The sequence below is a fragment of the Cyrtonyx montezumae genome, unplaced genomic scaffold (assembly GCF_038088225.1).
Source record: "Cyrtonyx montezumae isolate F1298 unplaced genomic scaffold, pur_monq_1.0 scaffold_2, whole genome shotgun sequence".
Classification (NCBI taxonomy): Eukaryota; Metazoa; Chordata; class Aves; order Galliformes; family Odontophoridae; genus Cyrtonyx; species Cyrtonyx montezumae.
Window position 1 is genome coordinate 1369661 of NW_027071936.1, and position 20384 is coordinate 1390044.

General features: G+C 39.2%; 1 protein-coding gene across 1 annotated transcript in view; it reads right to left on the reverse strand.

The window, feature by feature from the left end:
* Positions 1 to 12665: 12665 nt before the first annotated feature.
* Positions 12666 to 20384, reverse strand: part of TLL1 (tolloid like 1) — a 114748-nt gene continuing 107029 nt past the window's right edge. The window contains exons 19-21 of the mRNA XM_065736220.1: positions 18203 to 18416; positions 13681 to 13931; positions 12666 to 12871 (exon numbers count right to left, since the gene is read on the reverse strand). Coding sequence (XP_065592292.1) covers positions 12737 to 12871; positions 13681 to 13931; positions 18203 to 18416 — 600 coding nt within the window. The 3' untranslated portion in view covers positions 12666 to 12736. The remainder of the gene's footprint in view (positions 12872 to 13680; positions 13932 to 18202; positions 18417 to 20384) is intronic.

Genomic DNA, 20384 nt, shown 5'->3' on the forward strand with positions numbered 1-20384 from the left:
ATCTTCACGTTAGATTACCTCTGTTCTTTCTTGCATGTTAGTTAGGAGACAACACTGCTTTCAAGCATTTCAAAAGATGCACGCTCTTCTTTGTCCCAGTGGTTTAAAAAAAAAAAAGCACAAAAATACTTTAAACTTTACCTTTTAAAAGGATGAGGGAAGGTTTCTGAGAAGTGTCTGGGGGAGCTAGGTTTAACTGTGTTGCAGCAGTTCCTGTCAACATATAATGACTACTAAGTGTTTTCTACAGTGAATTTCACAATCAGGTAGCAGTACTTACTCAGCCATAAATCGATCTGCGGGGTCATCAGTCTTTTCTCCCTTCATTTAAGGAGCAGTTCCTGTCAGTGACACCAGGAGATGTTTGACGTCCAACTACTCATAAAATAATTTAAGCTGCGGAAACAAGACTGAATCTTTCAAGCCCATCCTAGGTTGGTAGGGAATCGGATTTAAAGGTAAGATAACATAATTCAGAATTCCAGAGTGACTCTGGTAAAATAGTAGCTGAAATAGTTTAACTGCCTGGAGGATGCATTACGGAATTAGACTTACTTTCAATGGAATTACTATGGGATGATTTTGCATTTACACGTATCTGCAAAAAAATTATCAGAAATATAAAAGGAATTTCCAACAGCATTATTTCTTACCATGCTTAGCTTGTATCAAACAGAGCATTCCATTAAAATTTCCAACTGTTTTTGTAGTCATTATACTTTGTTTAATTTCTGCTTTAGTTTTTGGTAACCTTCCTGGCAGACGTCCCTCTGGTAAATATAAGCTGTCCCTGCTGTATCAGCTCTGTGTTCTAAGATTTTGTTAAACCTGAAGAGTCTGATCTTTCAGTGTTCAGCAATATTCATGCAGTTCAGTATGTCATCACCACCCTTACACTGCTACTGTTCAATGTTCTACCGCCATGTCTATGTTCTGTACTTCAACTTGAGTGCTGAGTCTGTCTCCAGAACTTCAAAGACCAACACTTCAGAGCTTTTACATTACCACGTGTGCTCTCCTTGACAAAAGATGTTGCTGCTGGAGCTCACCTCAAACAGCTTTAACACTGCAAGCCTGTAATAATTTTACTCTTGCTAGACCAAATTCAGTATCTCTTCTCCCATTTGACAACTGCTTTTTGTGTTCTGTTCTGAATTCCTTCGTGGACACTGCTGTCAGAACAGTGGGAATTGTAGGCCTGTACCAATGGCCTACATTCTCTCCTTTTCTGGTTTTATTCTTTGCTCGGTAACAGCTCAGAGCAGTCACATAATGAGCACTGTGTAGTCTGAATATTCAGGTGCCATTCGTGGCAACGCAAAACACTTTCGAGAAAGTATCATCTTCGTAACTGAGTTGATTCAGGACACGAATGGGTTTTCCAAAGAGATTGCAATTTATGGTGTGGACTTAAAGTTTTCACATGCTAACAGGCTTCTTCCACAATTACACGTGCCACGACCTTTTTGTTTATTGTCCTGTCTTCATCTCTCCCCATGTCCAAGCTCTTTGTCCTGTGTTTAGATAAAAGCTTTATAGCTCCTGTATTCTTCTCAAGAGCAGGCATCATTTATTTATTTATTTACCCCAGAAATATTCTCTGAAGGCTTCTGGATAATTCTGTAGGCATTAACGTCACTAAGATTTAGCTGCATGAACAGTGAAATAGAGCCTCTGTGAGCTTGCATTGTGTATTAGAGTAGCACTGTGGTAGAAAGGTTAATGCAAAGAGCTAGGCAGAGTTTAAGCTGTACGCTGGTTATTATTTGGCTGAAGGTACAAGTTATTTTTTCTCCCTTTGCATCAGTTTCTTTATAGTTACACAGGGAAAAATATATATTCCAGGTTTACAAAGCCTGTGGGATTTTGCTGTAAGGCTCTATAGAAAGGTGCTTTAAGACTGTGTGTCTCAGAGTTTATAAAGGGAAAACAAGGAGTGCCAGAGAAAAGGAATCTTAATTTCTTGTTTACTGTTTCTTCGTCTTTATGGATAGAATCCTTTGTCAAGAACCAACTCACTGCTGTGCTAGATGCTATACAAACACAGCTCCTGGCACGAAGTCTCTGCAACCTAAATTTAAGGTAAGGGACAATGTGTGTGTGGGGGGGTGTAGCAGTATAAAAAGAATGGAAGTTTCAAACAACAACCCCCCCCCTAAAGAACAAACAAACAAAAAATTACCTAACACCTTGAGCTTTCTATTTCGTGGCTATATGTAAAAGGGATTCCTGGATAAAATAGAGATGGAATCGTGTAGATCAGGATTAACAAGCATTGTCTAGCATCCTTCTTCAAGGTTTTCTGTGAGTAACATAGTGGAGAGTAATTTTAAGGAAGTTAGCAAAGCTGCTTTGTGGCTATATTTATGACAGTTCTGCAGTGTTGAAGGGGTTATAGGTCAAGGCATGAGGAAACTCGGGAAGTTAACATGTGGGCAGTGAAGGCTGTTGCCACAGTATGGTTAACACTGTTGAAAGAGAAGCTTCTTATTTGCACTGAATGCTTCAGCTGCAAGGAAAGCATGATGTTCTTTGGGACACTATTTCTGCTTGAGGAAGTCTATCTCCCTGCTGTGTGCCATTTCTATTTCCACAAATAATCAAGAGCATTTCTTAACCCAGCTAAATGTTCCTGCTACAAAATTACGTTTGTGACAGCACATACTGTATGTTAACAATCATCAAAAAATACGTCAATCATCTCTGTGAGCCATGTATAGAAAGCAGTATCATTTTTTACTTTAAAATAGTTCTATGGTTCTACTTTTTTTTTTTCTTCACAGTTTTTGTTCCCCATTTCTACCTCTTCATTATGGGAAATATTCTTTATTCTAAGGGACTCCTTCCTTTGCACAAGCACAAAATGAGCACAGTTCTCTTGGTATTGCTGTTTAAAAGGCAAAATGTACACAGAGCTGTTTTTGAACCTCTCACACCCTGAGTGCATGGAACGGATTTTACTTTGACAATACTGCTGTTATCAATTAGCACTTTGACAACTAGCCGGGCACAGGACCTAGCAGGTGGTGCAGAACTTTCAATTACATCTTTCTGTTTCCCACAGCTCCAGCACTGAATTAATAATGTGCTTAAGGAATATTGGTGGCAGGCTGGCAGAAATGAAGGGATAGTTTAGCTGTAGTAATGTCGTTGTTTTGTGGGTTTTATTATCAGTATTCCACACCATAACATCAGGTAGTGCACTGCTGCCGTTCTGTGGGTTATCCATAGTTCTAGGTGTCTGCTCTCAGGAGAGAAGAACGAGCTAAAGGACCCAGAAGACTTCAGCATTCTGTTCCCATTTTCTGTTTAGAGGTCAAGGTAAAAGTGCCAGGCTCTCTTTTTACTCATCTCTGCTGTATGTACTCACTGGCCGTGTAATATTTGAGTAAGGCCTTCGGTTTTTGGACAGTTTCTCTCTCATTTATCTGACGTATTAGCTTCAATTCCAGTTATATTGTATTATATTCTGTTAGCTCGGATTCCGCTGTCATATTTAGTAATTCAGTTTTCTCCCTTATGCCATTACTGCTGTCTGTTTTTCCTGACTAGGCCCACCTCCCTACCTTTTCCCTATCCCCCTCTTCCCCTTTTCCTGGTCCCTCCCTCTGCCCTGTAAGTCGTGGAATTAGGCCAAAATAAGCTGGAGCTGTGGCAAGTAACAAGAGCAGAAGGAAGAACTTCAGCTTAAAAGCAACTGGGCCCTATATATGTATATAAAACCATATATCCAGAAGTAACCAAGCCAACAGTCCTTAGAGCTTGTGAAAAATGTCACAAAGTGCCCGTTAAAGCATCACTGTGATGGTAGTCTGTGGAGGCAAGAGGGATATTTGGGAAGGGACTGTGGTATGTTATTAAAGATACTGTTTCCTGAAGGTACTTGGGGAGACTAACGCGTCAAGGAGGAGTGGAAGAAAATAAAAGGAAATCACTTAGTGTTCTGGAGGAGAAAAAGAACAACTATTACTTTTACCAGTGGTATTGACATAGCATTTTTGTGTGTGGCAGTCATATTTTTTTTTCTTCCCCAAATAGATGATATTAGGTTTACAATGTACTCCCAGTTAAGTTGGAAGCAGCACAGTCTGGAGCTGGTCACCCTTTGTTACATCTGTTTTTCGCTGCTGGCTCAATGAAGTGATTTCACGCCTTTTTCTTGCAATGTAGGACCTGAGGCAGCAGGTGGCGTTCTGTGAAACAGAAACAAAACTCAGTTTGGAAGGAAGGTGAATGAAAAGATGAGCCGAAAAGAGGAACTAATTACCTATTTGTTCTGCTCTCTCTGCAGCTACAAGACAGAGAAGACTGTGTCACCTTGTCTCTTCAACTTCTCATAAGCCTTGTTCTGTAACTCAGCACTGACGCCTTCTGCCATAAGCATTATTTTGTATTGAATTCCTGTACGAAAACATGGAGCACGATGGAAAGATATAAAAAAGGAGCCAAAAAGAAAAAAGGTGGGTGGGTCCCGTTTGCCTTTTTACCACGTATGGAATGTAGTTTTGGATCACAAAGAAAATCTTACCAAACGCTGTAGATTTTCCTGCTATTGATTGTTATTGTATCTTTAACCAGATGGATCCTCTTAGAGGCAATAAATATCCGTAACAGGGCTAAGAAAAGAGCTAAACAACAAAATGTATATCATTAAGTGCCAAGGAAACCACTCAAACAATAAACACCAGCAATGCCTGTTGCTACGCTTTCCTTTCAAAACTCTTTCAAGTTGGGTGGTAGCTCAGGCAACAAGTTTTTTCCTTCAAGAATAGATCAGAATGGTGCAGGCAGAAATCAACCTTGCTCCGAAATGGCAAAGTCTTGTGAAGCTACCCTGAACCAGTGTGCAGTCAGGAAGATATCTTTGTCTTTTAAGGCAAATCTTTATAATCCTCCACAGTGTGACTCTTTCCTGTCTCTTGTAGGTAGTCCCGGGAAGGATGTATTTAACATGGCACTGACATTAGAGCTAAGGAGTGGCAGAACCAAGTGCCTTTCACGATGTGAACTATCTTCTCAGCCCACAGCTGTGCTTGGTGCACTGCCAGACCCTGGAGGCTTCTTCTGAAGCAGCCCAGTGGGTGCAGCTGCAGCTGTACCCATCTGCAGGTCTGGCCAACAGCAAGAACATCCACAAACACACACAGACAATAGTAACATTGCCTCTCACCCAGACTAACCCAGTGTCTTTTCCAGCATCGGCATAAAGAGCAGATGCTCTCCCATAGACAAGCACAGACTTCAGGAATTTCTAGTTGCAGACTGTACCCTCCAAAATGCCCTCAGTGCTTACTTGAAATCAGACGTGAAATTGGTTTGGACTGCCTCTATCTGCCTACCCAGCTGTGAAATCCTGTCCTTCCTCCTCTGGTGAGTAAGTAACTTTGTGAGCCTCTTGCTCTGCTACTTGTGTCTGTAGGTTATCCTGATCTGCTCTTTAGATAAGCCCTGTTAATCAGGAAGGCACTACTGCCTTTGTCTGTGGAGGAATGTGTGGAGTCTTCTTGTTTCACAGTGTCTGTCTCATGAAATAGAAAGCTTTGTACCACAAATCTGGAAGTAATTTCTTCACACCACACAACGAACTTACGTCTCTTCATTGCACATATTCCACAGCATACTCTGGTTATTTTCTTTGTCATTGTTGGTGTGGATTAAGAATGACCAAGATTATTGAACTCGTTCAACTTCTTGCTGTGGGGAATCACCTGGTACCTGGGAATAAGGAAAAACAAATATAAGTGGGGACATACAGAGCCTGTAGCATGCACAACACCTAGTGACAGCCAACTTCATTCCCTCAGCAGAGTGGGAAAAGACAGGACTTAGTTGAAAAGGACATCGAGTTTGCATGATGGTTGGGATGTAAATGCACTTGTAAGTCTGTGTAACTTTGTACCTGTCTCGAGTTTAGCATCAACAGAAACAAAGTCGATGTGAAAACGAAATGTTTGAATACAAAACAACTCCAACAAGAAGAAAGGTTACCATGTTCCCAGAAGAGTCTTGGAGTTACAGAACTCCTCATTACGTTATGGATTTAAATAAGCACCACAGAGAGCTCGAGGATGCGTAGGAGTAAAAGACGGCCTCTGTATTTTAAGAAGTACAACAGTGACATCTAGTGCAAGAAAGAGGCATAGCTCGGAAATAGCTCCACTATTTTCTTTTCCTCCGTAGCTGGTGTGAAAGTCATTGCCTGTCAATTTTCCGAACGCTGAGGTTACAGAGTTATCCTAGAGGTTACGTTTTTATGCCAGTGACATAAAAGGTACTCATACATCTGTGGGAATGCAAGAATGTAGAGTGACAGCAGAAACTGTGCAGCAGGATGAACAGTGTGAGACAGGAAGGCTGAGAGCCAAGGACTCTTCTTTAAGGAAGAAAACAAGTTCAAGTAAGCTGCATGCTGTCTGACCCTGATGGGAGGAAGAGTGAGCGGCTTGAAACGACTCATGACCTCGAATGGATAAGCTCCTGTATGCATGGATAAGGACTGTTTTGGGTGGACTGTTTTTCTTGACATGTAAAGGCGGGTGGGAAAGTTACAAGAGGAAACTTGTGAATGTATTTACGGGATGTTATAACCTGTGATAAACGATTTGGACCATCCACATCTGAGTCCGTGCCTCATATGCTGCAAATGGCACCCACTGTGTAGTGCAAATCATGCTGGGTCCGTCAAGAAGTTGAGCAGTAGGGAGCTATTGGAAGTTCACTAACGAAGGAGCAACAAGTACATCTCGAAGCATCAGGGATAGTTTTAAAGCCACATAATCTATCTACATCTACCTCAGCATTAGCTACTTTTCTTAAACGGATAAGCAAAATCATCCCCGAGTTTCTGATAACTGGGTTTGAATTTGACAGGGAGCTTTGGAAAAAAATCTGGCACATAACTCTGGGTGGCCTCTACTTTCAGCTGTTCCCCATTGCACCCACCCCCCCACTGCGGCCCCTTGGCAATGGGAGTAGCTCCTGCCCGGACTCCATCCGTGATTCCAACCCCACTCCCACCCAGGGAGAAGGAAAATCACGACCTACAGGTGCTCTGCTGCCTTTTGCACCCCCTCAGATAGGTTGCAATTGCTGACGGCTATGTTATGACTCCTCATAACTGGAAAAGTTTGCTACGAATGAATCACTTTCCTGTGCAGTGCACTGCGTTTATGACTGAATACCGAGAACCAGCTACCGTCCAGGCTATGAATAATTGGACTACCTTAAATCACATTGGCATCAAATTGGACTATATTAAATCACAATGCATAATCCTCAGCAACGACCTGAGGCTTGCAACCTATTTGTTTAGTGGGCAATAGCATGTGTACCTTGATGCCTTCCCCATCTGTTTTGTTGAATTCAAGTTAGCCAACTCTTCACACGTGTAACAATGGCTGTTTCAAAAATTATGCATTAAGTGAAAGATTCTATAGACAGCACAATTTGCATAATGCTTTGGTGCAGTAAACAGAGAAATGAACGTCCCCAGAAGAGAGGTGGATCAATAATTTTCAAGTCTCTTTTATGATGAAACCGCAGGAAAAAAATGTTGAAATGGATGACAGAATAGTAAAAATGTACATGGCGAGGTAAAAATATTTATTACTTATAGCAGTTAATCTGTCTCAAAGTTTTCATTACCTTTATCAACATTTTTTTCACAGGAGAAGAAGATGGTATCAAAACATTTTCAGCAAAATATTCCTTGTGCCTGTATATGAGTATAATACGAACATGTCCTTTGTGATACAAAGATTTACGAGCCAGATTTTCACTACTATTAGTCACTCCTTGTTTTCCCTTCAACCTTCATCACGTTTAAGTTCATTTAGCAGTCAGAAAATTTCTCTGAGTTAAGCTGCCTCTTTGCTGCAAAAAAAAGATCTTTTTCTACGATGCAGTTCAACAACTCATTCTTTACAAAAAAAGAACTTGTAAAATCAGATTAAAATACTCTTTTAAGTAAGTCAAACTGACCAAGAAACTCTGGAATATACTAATCATTTTCTAAAATGAATCTTCTTCTAAATGCTGTGCCCAGGAGGCAGCACTTTAAGGGAAGACACCCAGAGGAATATCAGAAATTAGCATCTTACTTACGATTGCCTAGAAATATTCCCAGAATAGTCAACTTCGCTGATACCATAACAATGAGAGTTTTTAAGTAAGAAATTAATTCAATAGGTAAATTTCTACCTTCTTCTCTTCTTACGTAGAGCCGAGGTTATGGATTTCACCACCAGAAATTGTTTGCATTGTGGTAATTCAAAAAGATAGCAACAGTAAAAAAGACAAGTATATGAGTACCACAGTTTCTCAGATCAGTGTTTTTCACCCTGTAATCAGCTCTTCAGAACATCAGGTTAATGGAGGCCACTCAGCCTCCTGTAGCAGTTTCAGTTACTTTGAAGTCGAGAACTATATCATTATTACTGTCAAATTAACTGACCAAACAGCAAATGGTTTGCACAGATTTTATTGCAAACTTCCTTACTTGAAATACCCCTTTGCGTGTTACTCTTGCTCCATCAGTCAACATTCAGTACAAGACAGATCTTATTATTAGTGAGACAGGGCTATCAATCCCAGGGAACTCCTACATTACAGAGCCTCCTGTGGCTCAGCTTACGTATTTTATCATTCAAATTTGCACTTTTTTATCCTGTATATAGTCACATAATATACCCTAAACCATTTTACTTCTGCCTGTGGGAATCACATGCAGTGCAAGAGACATTTTTCCTCCTTCCTCGACCACTTTAACTTTGCTTCATTACACTGTGTGCCAGCTTACCTGAAACGTGACTAGGAAAGACAAACTCTAGCACTGTCCTGCTGAAAGAGAAAAGCCAGGGTGCACACTCTAAAAGAAAATCATACATTCACAGCAATGGCTAGTATTGTATCTCAGAAGTTGTCATCACGTGGTAAATACCTATATAAACGCATAGGACTATAAACCTTCCTGAGAGTTCCAGCACTACAGGAAGAATGACTATTATTCAAGGGATACTGAAGAGGAAAAAAGAAGCTTACCTACTCAGTATCTTTGTGAGCTCAAAAGAGGAATCAGAAGTAGTTAAAACATTTTCTAACAACAACAATCTTGCAAAATACATTTTTATTCCTTCTTTTTGCTTCTATCAAACAGACTTCATTCAGTCTGTTATTCCACGTAATGGATGCATTAAACACTTGCCTAATTTTTTTTGTTTAGATGAACTAGATCACAAGGATAAAATACTGAGTTGAGTATTTGGGACAATAGCTACACCTGAGAGTGATGGGGCAGGGTTGGGCTGGGGAACAAAACTGGAAGAAATATTGCCCGCTGTCAATCCTCCTCACAACTCATGATATTACTCACCATAAAGATTTAGAGGTCATACCTTACATTGTCTTCAGTTCTCTGGTAAAAACAAACAAACAAACAAACAAAAAATATATAGTCCAATCTAACTGATCATATAATCATCTTCCTTCAGGTAAGAGAAAACAATACGGTATAAAGCATTTTTAATGTATACAAAGAGTGCATTGACAAATTGTTTAAAAGAAATAGTGCTGATTCTGCTGATGACTGCACCTTCTCTTCACATAACGTAGCAGGATTGCAGGATCAATCTCCCATGGAGATAAAGCTACCATCCAATCAATCTATTTATTTCTTTTTTTTTAATTTATTTTTTAATTAAGCTGCTTGAAGCAATGCTGCTTTGTGGACTAGTCAGCAGGTAAGGTTTTTAAATACTGCACTCACTGTGAAAAAATGTGTCAATTTTTGGGGGAAACCCACGTTGTTTTTCACAATTTCACAGGTATAGATTTTTTCTTTAAATTCTTTTCTCATTGTTAGGGTAATTATAAGGCATGCTCCGTTAAACCAGGAGTTCACAAAACAGGTGATTATCCAATACCTCAGGAAAAAAACCTCCCAAAAATCAGAATTAACTCCTTTTTGCAGCTGTGGAGTAAAAATCACGGTCAATGAAAAGACGTAAATGAGATTGATTCTTATTCATCAAAATAATCACTGAGAACACCTTCACTTTCAGCACTGTTAAGGATATGGAAGCTACTAGTAGGCAATTAGAGAAATAAAACTTAACTTCATATTCAAAGTCACGTCAACCTTCTTGCAACTTCTATATATACAGAGTGAAAAATAACACTACATAAACTGTTAGCAACACTTAGACTCTGATATACTCCCAGACAATTGGTTTCCACAGGGTCTTGGAAACATGGTGTTCTTGCCATTGGTTTGTGCCAGCTATTCCAGTGGCACTATTTTACACACAGCAGTAGGATTTGCACACCCATACATTGGCCTGGGTGTATCGACAAAGATAAAATCCACTCCAAATAAAACTAATCTTGGTTACAAGATCTTTAACAATCTGTGATAGTTAACGAAATCCGGAGGGGAACAAAAAGCCACAGTTGAATAACTGGAAGACTTAAAACAATTTGTTCAGCAAACGGTACAGAAATTCTCTATCAACATTAAGAATATATATTTATTGTTACATATACTCTATATGTATAAAAGGTGTTTCTTATATATATGTACAGTAAGTTTCCTAACTGGATTTTGTAGCAAAAGACCTCGGAAAAAAATGCACCTCACGTGCAAGTAACCTGAAACGTGAACCAAACAGAAAGGCAATGGATCAGCATTATAAAAATACAGAAGTCATTTGGTTTTAAGTTTCATACACATAAACTGTCTGGAAAAGAGAATGGTAAGATGTAAACAGAAATACGGGTGTGAAAGCAGCCAAAGACAACTATACAGACATTTGTTTTTTATTTTTATAAAAAAAAAAAAAAGAAAAAAAAAGAGAGAGATCAGATTTATTAGTGCCAATGTATGTTCATAATAAGGTAACAGAAACTATGCTAATCTGAGTAGCAACTTACAACAATGGATATCAAAATAGTGTTTCCTGGAGAGTGAAACACAATAGTTTTAACTTGGTTCTTGCCAGCTACAAGTCCTGATATCTGTCTATGGAGCCTTTAAAGAAAAGTTGCTACAGTCAAATGGGGTCCTGATAGAACTTGGCACATAAAGAAATAATTCAGTGTTCATCCATACAATACCTCTCACTCCCCTGAAGCAGTCATACATACAATACTTACATAAAGCATATACATTATCACTAAAGCCACATATGGCCTAAAGCACATAGAATACTCAGTTCTAAACGTAGCGTGTCTCTACATCAAAAGCAAGTCACTGTGTATTTACAGGCAGATGATCTCGTTCTGCAGATGGGGATTTTGCTTGAAGATCCGTCTTATTAGCAAATGCTAAAATGTCCAAGTCATTGAATTCTTTATCAAATTAGAGGTGTATCCACAGGAAGATCTGTCTGATAGTGTGCGAGGATTCTAAGGCAATAGTAGTAGTTGTTCCACAGGACTAGTGCTGCCATTGCAACCCGCCCTCCCTCAGAGCAGCAAAGCCTTCCTTCTCTGGATTCAGCCAGGCATAGTGAGACGTTCATGATCTTGCAAGCCGTTGGCTCAGAAGTCTAAAACTTCTCATTGGCTATTTTTGTTGTTGCTTTGAATGTTCACGGAATAGCACCATAGGAATTCACGCTCGATAAGAAACAAATCCAGGGTCCACTGTTCTGTTCTGCTTTTTTCATCATCACAGATACTCTTCCTTTCCGAAAAAAAAAAAAAAAAAGAAAAAAAATCTTCAGGAAAACTCCCACTCCAGTACTAGTGTAGCTTCATTTCTGATTATCTAAACAAGACAATTAGTTCATTAACAAAGAGGTCCAACGAAATAAAGCTTTGCAGTGGCTCCAAATGTACTGTTGAAAACAAATTCAGTAGGAGGAGTTTCAGACAATACTATATCTCATGGATACAGATTTGATTGATGACAGATTTTCATCTATGTCTACATTCTATGTTCAGTGCAAAATAAGAGCACATCATCAGACACAGCTTACTTAACCAGTAAACCTAACATTTCAGATGCTTACATTGTTCAAAAACAGTTAACTAGTGATTGGTCAAGCTAATGATGACCACCATAACAGTTCAGACTTCTCAGTCATTAATAAAACAAAACACTCTCAGTTGTGTTTCAGAAGTAGGATTTTCCAGTTTCAAAATGCTGATAACCTGATACAATACACGAACTGGTAAAAATACAGAACAATGCAGGAAACGTTACGATTTCATATCTTCTCTCAAGTCTTTATACACACTGTCTGCAGGATACAAAGATAAAGCAACAGATATAAGGACAGTGTGTTGAGTGCGTGACCTGAAAGAGCTTTTTTCTTTTTTTTTCGTTTTTCTTTTTTCCTCTCCTGGACACCATACAACTGTCAGAAGGAAAACTGTTTTGTAGGGTCACCTCACCTGAACATCACTGATGGAATGCTCACTTTTCTATGACTAATGTCAAACCATGAACAAAAGCTTTCATATTCTCCTGGAAGCGCGCAAAGTCCTTTCACCAGCTTTGCAGAGGCAGTCAAGTAGGGAGCCTGCACGTCGCCACCATGTGTAGTCCACTAGGATAGGCAGTTTCTTTTTTATTGTCTCTGCTCTTATAAGTCATCATTTCAATTGGACTCATATAAAATGTTTGTGCTAATAAATTCAGTTCGTTAAATAGAAATGTCATGACTTCCTCCTGTTCCTCTGTAACCTTCTTCTTTTCTTTGTCTCACTCTCCTTTTCTTGAATAGAGGTTCTTGTGCTATTTTTTGGTGCGCACACTATCTGGATATTTTATACTTCTGTATCGTATATGGAATCCTTTCTTGTTGATTGTATCATCAGTGTGAAAGTGAAGTAAAAGCGTTTCCCCCGACGAATAGATTTCTTCTGGTGGCTAAAATAAATACATAAATAAAACAGTAAGTAAATTATCTGTTGACTCAGTGTATTTATCCCCTTCGTTCAGATTTTTTTGTTTCTTACTGATATTTTCCTTTTCCTGTCACTTCCTCTTAGGCGTCACATGGTTCATCATCTGACAGAATGCTTCCAGCTCACTCAGGTCTACGTTATAGCCTAGGAATTTGGAAGGCAGACAGAGGAAACGATACCCTAAATTCCTAAAAGTTGGACACCAGTTTAAACTGAGATATTTGAATTATTGTCCGCTGGTGGAAGTTCTAGCCATTACAGTTTTGGGGGTTTTGTGCTAGTGTCCAACATTTACCTTCCTCAAATTTGAGCTGTGGGACCGAGCAGTACCTATATAGACATTAAGCAACCAATGGGTACATTATAAATGCTTTCCAGGTACCTCTTCCCCATGAAAACATGACTTCTTCACTCAAATTTATGGAATTTGAATGTGTAAATTTTCATTACCTCTGCAAGAGAATATGCTGCTAACTTTTCTAGAGGAACTGACACGTGCTCCACTGCCAGCAACCTAAAACTTAACGTAGTATTACAATACTTTGCTTAATAAATTGACAAGAATATTTACTGAGGAAAACATTTCAACAAAACGCATTCAGATGCCGTATCCGTAAATTTCTTTTAGAAAAATATCTTGATTAGATAGTTATTTCATTATGACACCTAGTAACTGAACCTCATCTCTCCTTATCCTTTTCCTTCCTATGTCTTTTCTTTCTTCCTATTTCTTATTGTGGAAATGGAAAGTTTTAGTACTTGGTTACTTACCCCAGAACCACAAAATCGGCCTAGTCTCATAGCTGTCTTATCATGCCCATCAAAGATCTCCACGTAATCATAACCACAGTCTGCCTCTTCTTCAACCTCAAAAGTCTGGAACATTAGTTGAACTCGATAGCCACGCTCTGCCACCAGGAGCCAGTCACAGTCTGCCTGAACCGGATAGTTGTTATCACCAAACTGAGCATGTGAGTACAGATCTTTGGGCTTGGTTTCAGCCTTCAACCGACCACCACACTCTGAAAATTAAAGGGGAAAAATTGGACTAAGCTTATTCAACGAGAATTAAAATTTTCCACAATCAGAGGATGCATAGAGTGAAGTACCATCCAATATAAAGATTGGCTTACTATTCCAAACTTTCCCTACATACATCTATTTTTTTTTTTAAATAACTACAGAGTCTTGGGTATAATATTCAAGTCCATAATATTCAAGTCAAGTACTAAAAGACAGTGAACACAAATGTTATAAGGAAAGTGGTACAAGAGGTAGAACTTTCTTCAGGTAAACACTTGAGAGCAAGCCAAAAGCTGTAAGTAGCGCGTCCTGTAGCATCAGCTTTTCCACATGGATTAATGACACAAGTGGCAGGGGCACACTATGCAGCTGGTGATCAGCATGAGCTCACATGTGCTCTGTGTTACATAAGAGTGTCAGATTTAATATTTGTGCTGTGCTTGCAGACCCAGATCTTTTCTAAACATCACAACTAACCTTGCTAGCTTGTTGGCTACATAGTACGTGGACAAGACTTTGAAAAAAGATCCTGGCTCAGAAAAAAAGCTGCTACTACTAGCGGAAGTCTTGTAGCTGTGTAACCCTGCTCTTCAAGCAACTCCTAAGCTAGAGATCTTTGCCCTAGGCCAAAGCCAAATTTTCATTATTAAACTCTGTTTCTACACAAGCATAAAACCCATGTCTTGCTGTAGAGTTTGTTTATAACTACTTAAAGGGTTTGTAATTTAAATAAGATGGTATACTTAAAGGTGTAGTCCAGTGCACTGTTCTTTAGCCAGTTTACACAACGAGGACAGAAACTGCTGAAAATGCAACAAATGAAAACAGGCACTACTTCTCTCTCCATACTTTAAGTTTTCGTCGGCTATAATTAAAATTTGCTTATTATTGTAAATATCTAGTGAAGTTAACTTTTAAAAGTAAATTAGAGGGTTCGCATCTCCCACAAGTCCTTTCCTGTTTGTGAACAGCAAGTCTAGCAGGACACCTCCCCCCGTAGGCTCTCCTACCAGCTGCACCAGGTTATCTTTCATACACTCTAGAAGCCTCCTCTACTGTTTCTTCTGTGCTGTATTGTGTTCCCAACATACATCAGGGAAGCTGAAGTGCTTCCAGGAGAACGAGGGCTGGCAATCGTGCATCTTTGCCAGCTGTTTGCAAAACACCTCATCCATCTCTTCATCCTGGTTAGGCCATCTATAACAGACCCCCAGCAGGATGTCTGCCTTGTTGGCCCTGCCCCTGCTCCTCACCCATAGAGACTCAGCCTTATCATTCCCAGCCCCAAGCTCAACAACATCACAGCACTCTCTAACATGGAAAGCCACCACCTCTCTTTCCTTGCCTGTCCCTTCTGAAGAGCTTATAGCCATCCACTGCAGCACTCCAGCTGGGGCAGCAATCCTGTCATGTTCCTGTAATGGCAGCTAAGTCACAGTTTGCCTGCCACATAATGGCCTCCAGTTCCTCCTGTCTGTTGCCCATGCTGCATCGCTTCACACGAGCCCCTTGTCTCACCCCCAGTCCTATTATTATTCCTTTAGGCCCACCCTTAGCAGGCTTTGTTTTATATCCCCTTCCCCCTTCATGCCTACTTGAAAGCCATCTCAATGAGCCCTGCCAGCTGCTGGGCTAGGATCCTTTTCCCCCTCTGAGGCAGGCGAGACCCACCTGCAGATATCAGGCCAGGTGCCAATTAACGACGACAATAATGAGTAAATAATTATTATTTTTAAATCTACATGTTTTTTTCTTAACAAGTAAATGAATGAGCCAAAACAGGAAGTATGAATAATGTAAGTAATCTGATCTGTTTACGCATGATCTATTCTTCAATCTCATTGTTTTAAATCCTTCTACTATAAAAGACTTATAATAATAAAGAAAATGTGCAATATGAGATACTTCAAGCATTTATTTCTCACTATTATTCTTACTAACTGATTTTTTTTTTCCTTTTTTCAATATTTGGTTTAATTTACATTTTCATGACTGTGTTTTCTTGACTGGACTGTTGCCAACGTTAAGAACATCTCCCTGCTTCAGACACAGAACAGCTGCTGAAGAAGAAAATGTTTAATGAACTGTCTGCATTGTTTCCTCCTCTTTGCTACAGCGGACGTGACTTTAAAGGAAAGCTGTTACTGCAACAGTGACTGCAGAAAACAGCAATTCCCTTTCATAGAATGGCTTGGGTTGGCACGGACCTTAAAGACAATCTTTAGTCTAGAATCGAAAGTTCCAATCACATACCATGGGCAGAGATGCTTCCCACTAGATCTGATCTTCTCACCACATCTCTATTTCTCTCTTCTACTGAATTCTCAGAGCCATTCCGAGAGTGAACTAAAAGCTTGAAGTGAGAGACGTCTGAGATACCCAGATTTGTCCCAGGGCTGGCAGATAAGAATAGGACCTACAGCAGATCTGGAACCTCCTTCAACAGCAGCTTGTGTCCAGGCAACCTAAACTAGGCTATCCGGAAGGGATATCCAGGTGTTTAAGAAACCAAATCACTCCCTAATAAGCAATGATCTTTAATTTTCTGCTGGGAAGACTTCTATAAATTCCTTCTTAATTAGTTTCCTTTCTCTGTTACACTTCAGAAACAGTATTTTATGTTTTGCTCTATCTGAGACGTTTTTCTAGTCTATCAGTTTTTTGAATCTTTGTTGCTGCTGTATCATCCTGTCTCGAAAAGAATAAGAAAATCAAACCCATAGTTTAAGTGCTTGTTAGATTCATTAATGAATGTGTCCAAAGCACACAGGCAATGCTGCTATGGAACAACTGTTTTGGCCTCAACACTGCAAAATCTGAGGTGTCCCTCGTTCAAGTGGTACTCCAAAGCTCATACTGGTGACATGCTGTTCAACCTAATGAGCATTTATTGCAATGGCAGACTAGAGAAATAAATGCCCTGCTTTTGCTTTATGAGGCTAACTTCATAACTTTTATAGCCTTCTTAAAGGTCTGGAGAAAAAAAATCTGCCCAGTTTTCTCAGAAAAGCACTATTATTCTCGCTCAGAAAGTTTTTACAGTTAAGGCATATTAAACTCAGCACTTTTATTTGTCAGTTTCACACCACCTGTTTCTAGCAAGGCTTCTGACCTTTAATTATTTACCTCATGGCGATTTAACAAGTGAGCAACTATTGCCATTTCTATCTAGTTTTCTGTTGAAGGGGAAGGGTTACTCAGGGAGGGAATGCAAACAAAGACATGTTTGTAAAACAGGCTTTTTGACAAGGAAAACATACATTGAATGACAAGTAGTTAAGCTTTTCCCTTTCCAGGCCCAGATTAAGAAAAGTGAAAAACATTTAGTGTGCTGTTTCCCAGTGCTGCTCTCTGAGAAGGGAATTAAATTAATACAGGTTTAGAATTCTTAACAAAGGAAGAAAACAACAAGAGAAGATGTTAACTTTGCTGTATGAAAAATTTTCAGTCGAGTATTACACGTTGACTGAAAAGTCAAAGGGAAGTAAATGAGGTAGAAAAAGTGAAAAAGAAACAAATGAAACTACACAGACACACACACAAACCACCTGGTTTTACATCAGGCAATGGAAGTTCAGCGATTCAGCACTAGGGGCCACTGTAAGTCAAACAACGGGGGGGAAATTGATGCACGCCTACTGAAAATGTCCTTATCTATTAACGCAATTGCATTTTCTCTTCCAGTGGTTTCTGACAAACAACAAAATTAAATGATAAATGGGAAGGTAATTATTATCTTAAGCTGCTCAGGCAATCTTCGGTGTTGTTTTACTTACACTTCTTTTGCTGGTCTTTCCCTTTATATCTCTGCTGCAAAGTAATAGCTGTTTTTATATAAACACAGACTCTTGCTTAAGTTAGAACACAACAGTAGTAGAGGTGCATCACATGCCTCGGTTAAGTATCGCCATTTAAAATACAATGAAAAGCTATTAAAACTTTCACAAACTAAAGAATCCTACGAAATATCTCTTAGGCCAACTTATTTATATCAGATATTGCTTCAAAATCTGTCTACTGCTTGCCTAGAAAGTTGAAAGAGAAAGCGAGAAGGGGAAAAAGAAAAGATGGGACAAAAAGAGAAAGAAACATCTAAAATAGTAGAGAAGGTTTTCTGCAATCTCCAATTTTTCCTACTGCTTCTTTAGGTTTGGTTGAACCTTTGTGTTATCTTTGAAATCATCCTGTTCCTATAAAAAGAAACGTTTCAATATCTTCCACTAAAGAATGAAGGGGAAGTTATTAGTAAGCCACATCCTGATTTTCTGACCTGTAGAGTGTGTTGCTTGGAAGCCTTTTCTTTGAACTGATGCGTCAGAAATAAAACGGAGAAACATTTTGTTTCCAGAGGCAAGGAGAGGCTCTGGTATCTTACTGCCACATAAGCGTCCCAGAATCGGTGATTTTTCACTTTCACCATCAAACACTTCCAAGTGGTCATAGGCACATTCTTGATGCTGTTCTATCTCAAATTCATTGAATGTCTGGGGGGGAAAAAAAAGCAGAATGACTTGATGTAGCACTGTATTTACAAGGTAAATAGGTAGAGAGAGTGTGTTTCGGAGCACAAAGTAAAGGCAACGGATTATAGCACTACTCCTCCTTTAACACCATAGATGTGAATCATATTTTTACAGGCAATGAATATCTGTAACAGAGCATTAAGTCTAGAATATGGTGGCCTTTCTTTTGCGTAAGTATTCTTTGTAGGATTATTCCATATTTCACAGGACATTTGAAACAAAGCAAAAAGCAGGAAGTCTATTGGTGCCTCAGATAACCAAGGCCTTGAAGCATCTGTGAATCAAAATGCCTTTCTTTTTCTTTTTTTCTTAACCTCGCTTCACAACTAAAGCCTTTGAGAATGACCTTTCCACAAGCCTGGTTGTATGTGATAATTTTAATTCCTAATCTATTTTTAATGATGTAATTTCTATTATTACAACTCTGACAATATTTCAAGCTGCATCATTCGTGTTAACATTGCATTTTTGCAATGAAAAACAGGAAAAATATTTTAACTGTATTTATTACATATAAAAAAAATAAGCACTTCAGCAGACTACTTTGCCTCCCTTAGCTCTCCCAAGAAGATTCAGATTACTGCCATGGTCTGAACACAATGATAGCAAACTGCTTCATTTTGATGTTCCTTTTTCACTTCAAAGCATTTGTTTTAATTTCTGAGTTTCTAGGGATTCTCACAGTCTCTATCAATACTCGAGGAAGCTTGTCAGGACAAATCCAGTTCTATTAAAAAATGCAAATTGTGAGCCATTTGAAGCAGAGCCTGAGCAGCAATCTCATAAAAATTTCTGGCATTTGGATTTCTTGGGGCATCTAAACAAAGGCATTTCCCAAAAGTGTATGTTGCAACCTACAGAAACTGCTAAAGCATGGAAAACTCACAGTGGCTTCTCAAATGTGGAAGATTGTCTTCCAAGACTGAACCAGCAGCAATAAATTTATGTCAGGAGAATGTCTAAAGGTTTCTTCTGAGAAGAGACAGGTTTCTGACCAGGGACAAGTATGAACATGATTAAAACACTGGTACTTTTGCCTCTCACTCAGAACTCTGAGAATGTAATACACACACACAGCTTTGTGATTTTTTCTTTTACAAATAACAATTACGAATAACCTGCTGTTCAAGACAGAATTGAAAATATGAAAACACAGAGTAAAAGTGCTCTCACGAGTAGTCACGCAGCTTAGTAGTCATACAGCTATAAAATGAACTCACACACACACAAGCAAAAACAGTAAAGGATTAAGAAGTGATATTTAAAACAACAAAACCTGGCAGTTACTGAAGAAATATCGTAATTGAGCATTGTGCCTGGTGCACCAAAGGAAATCTGACCTGCAGAGTTCCTTGTGGAATCATACACCCTCTCGCATCAGACACCATTTGTCACACAGCAACAACATGCAATGGAATATTGGCAGGAAGGTTCAACCTCTACTGCTGCACCACTGACATCTGTCTCTGATATCACCGGCCGCCATCATAAAACAGGAGGCGTCAGTTTTGGAGCAGCCCTCATATTTTCATTTTGTGGAAAGCAGAAAGCTGAACGAAGCAGTAGATGTAGGTTCAGTGCACAGGAAACCCAGTGTTTTCTATTAAGGGGACACAACTGCAGAGGCAGTGAGAACATCTGTAGAGCAGTTCCTCCTGCTGCTCTTCAATTGCTGTCAGACATCCTACTTCTGCAATGGCAATTGTGTGTCATCATTTATAACCAAATAAAATGATAAAATGATCCCAACACAAGTGAGACTAATTGAAAAGGGAATTACTTAAATGTAGAATTGAGAGAAGCCAAATTTCAGTCAGTGGGAACAACAGAAATGATCCAATTTCCAATTTATTATTATTATTATTATTTGGTTTATCTGCTACTCATCAGCACAAACATATCACTCTCTAGAAAAAAAAAACTTATCGT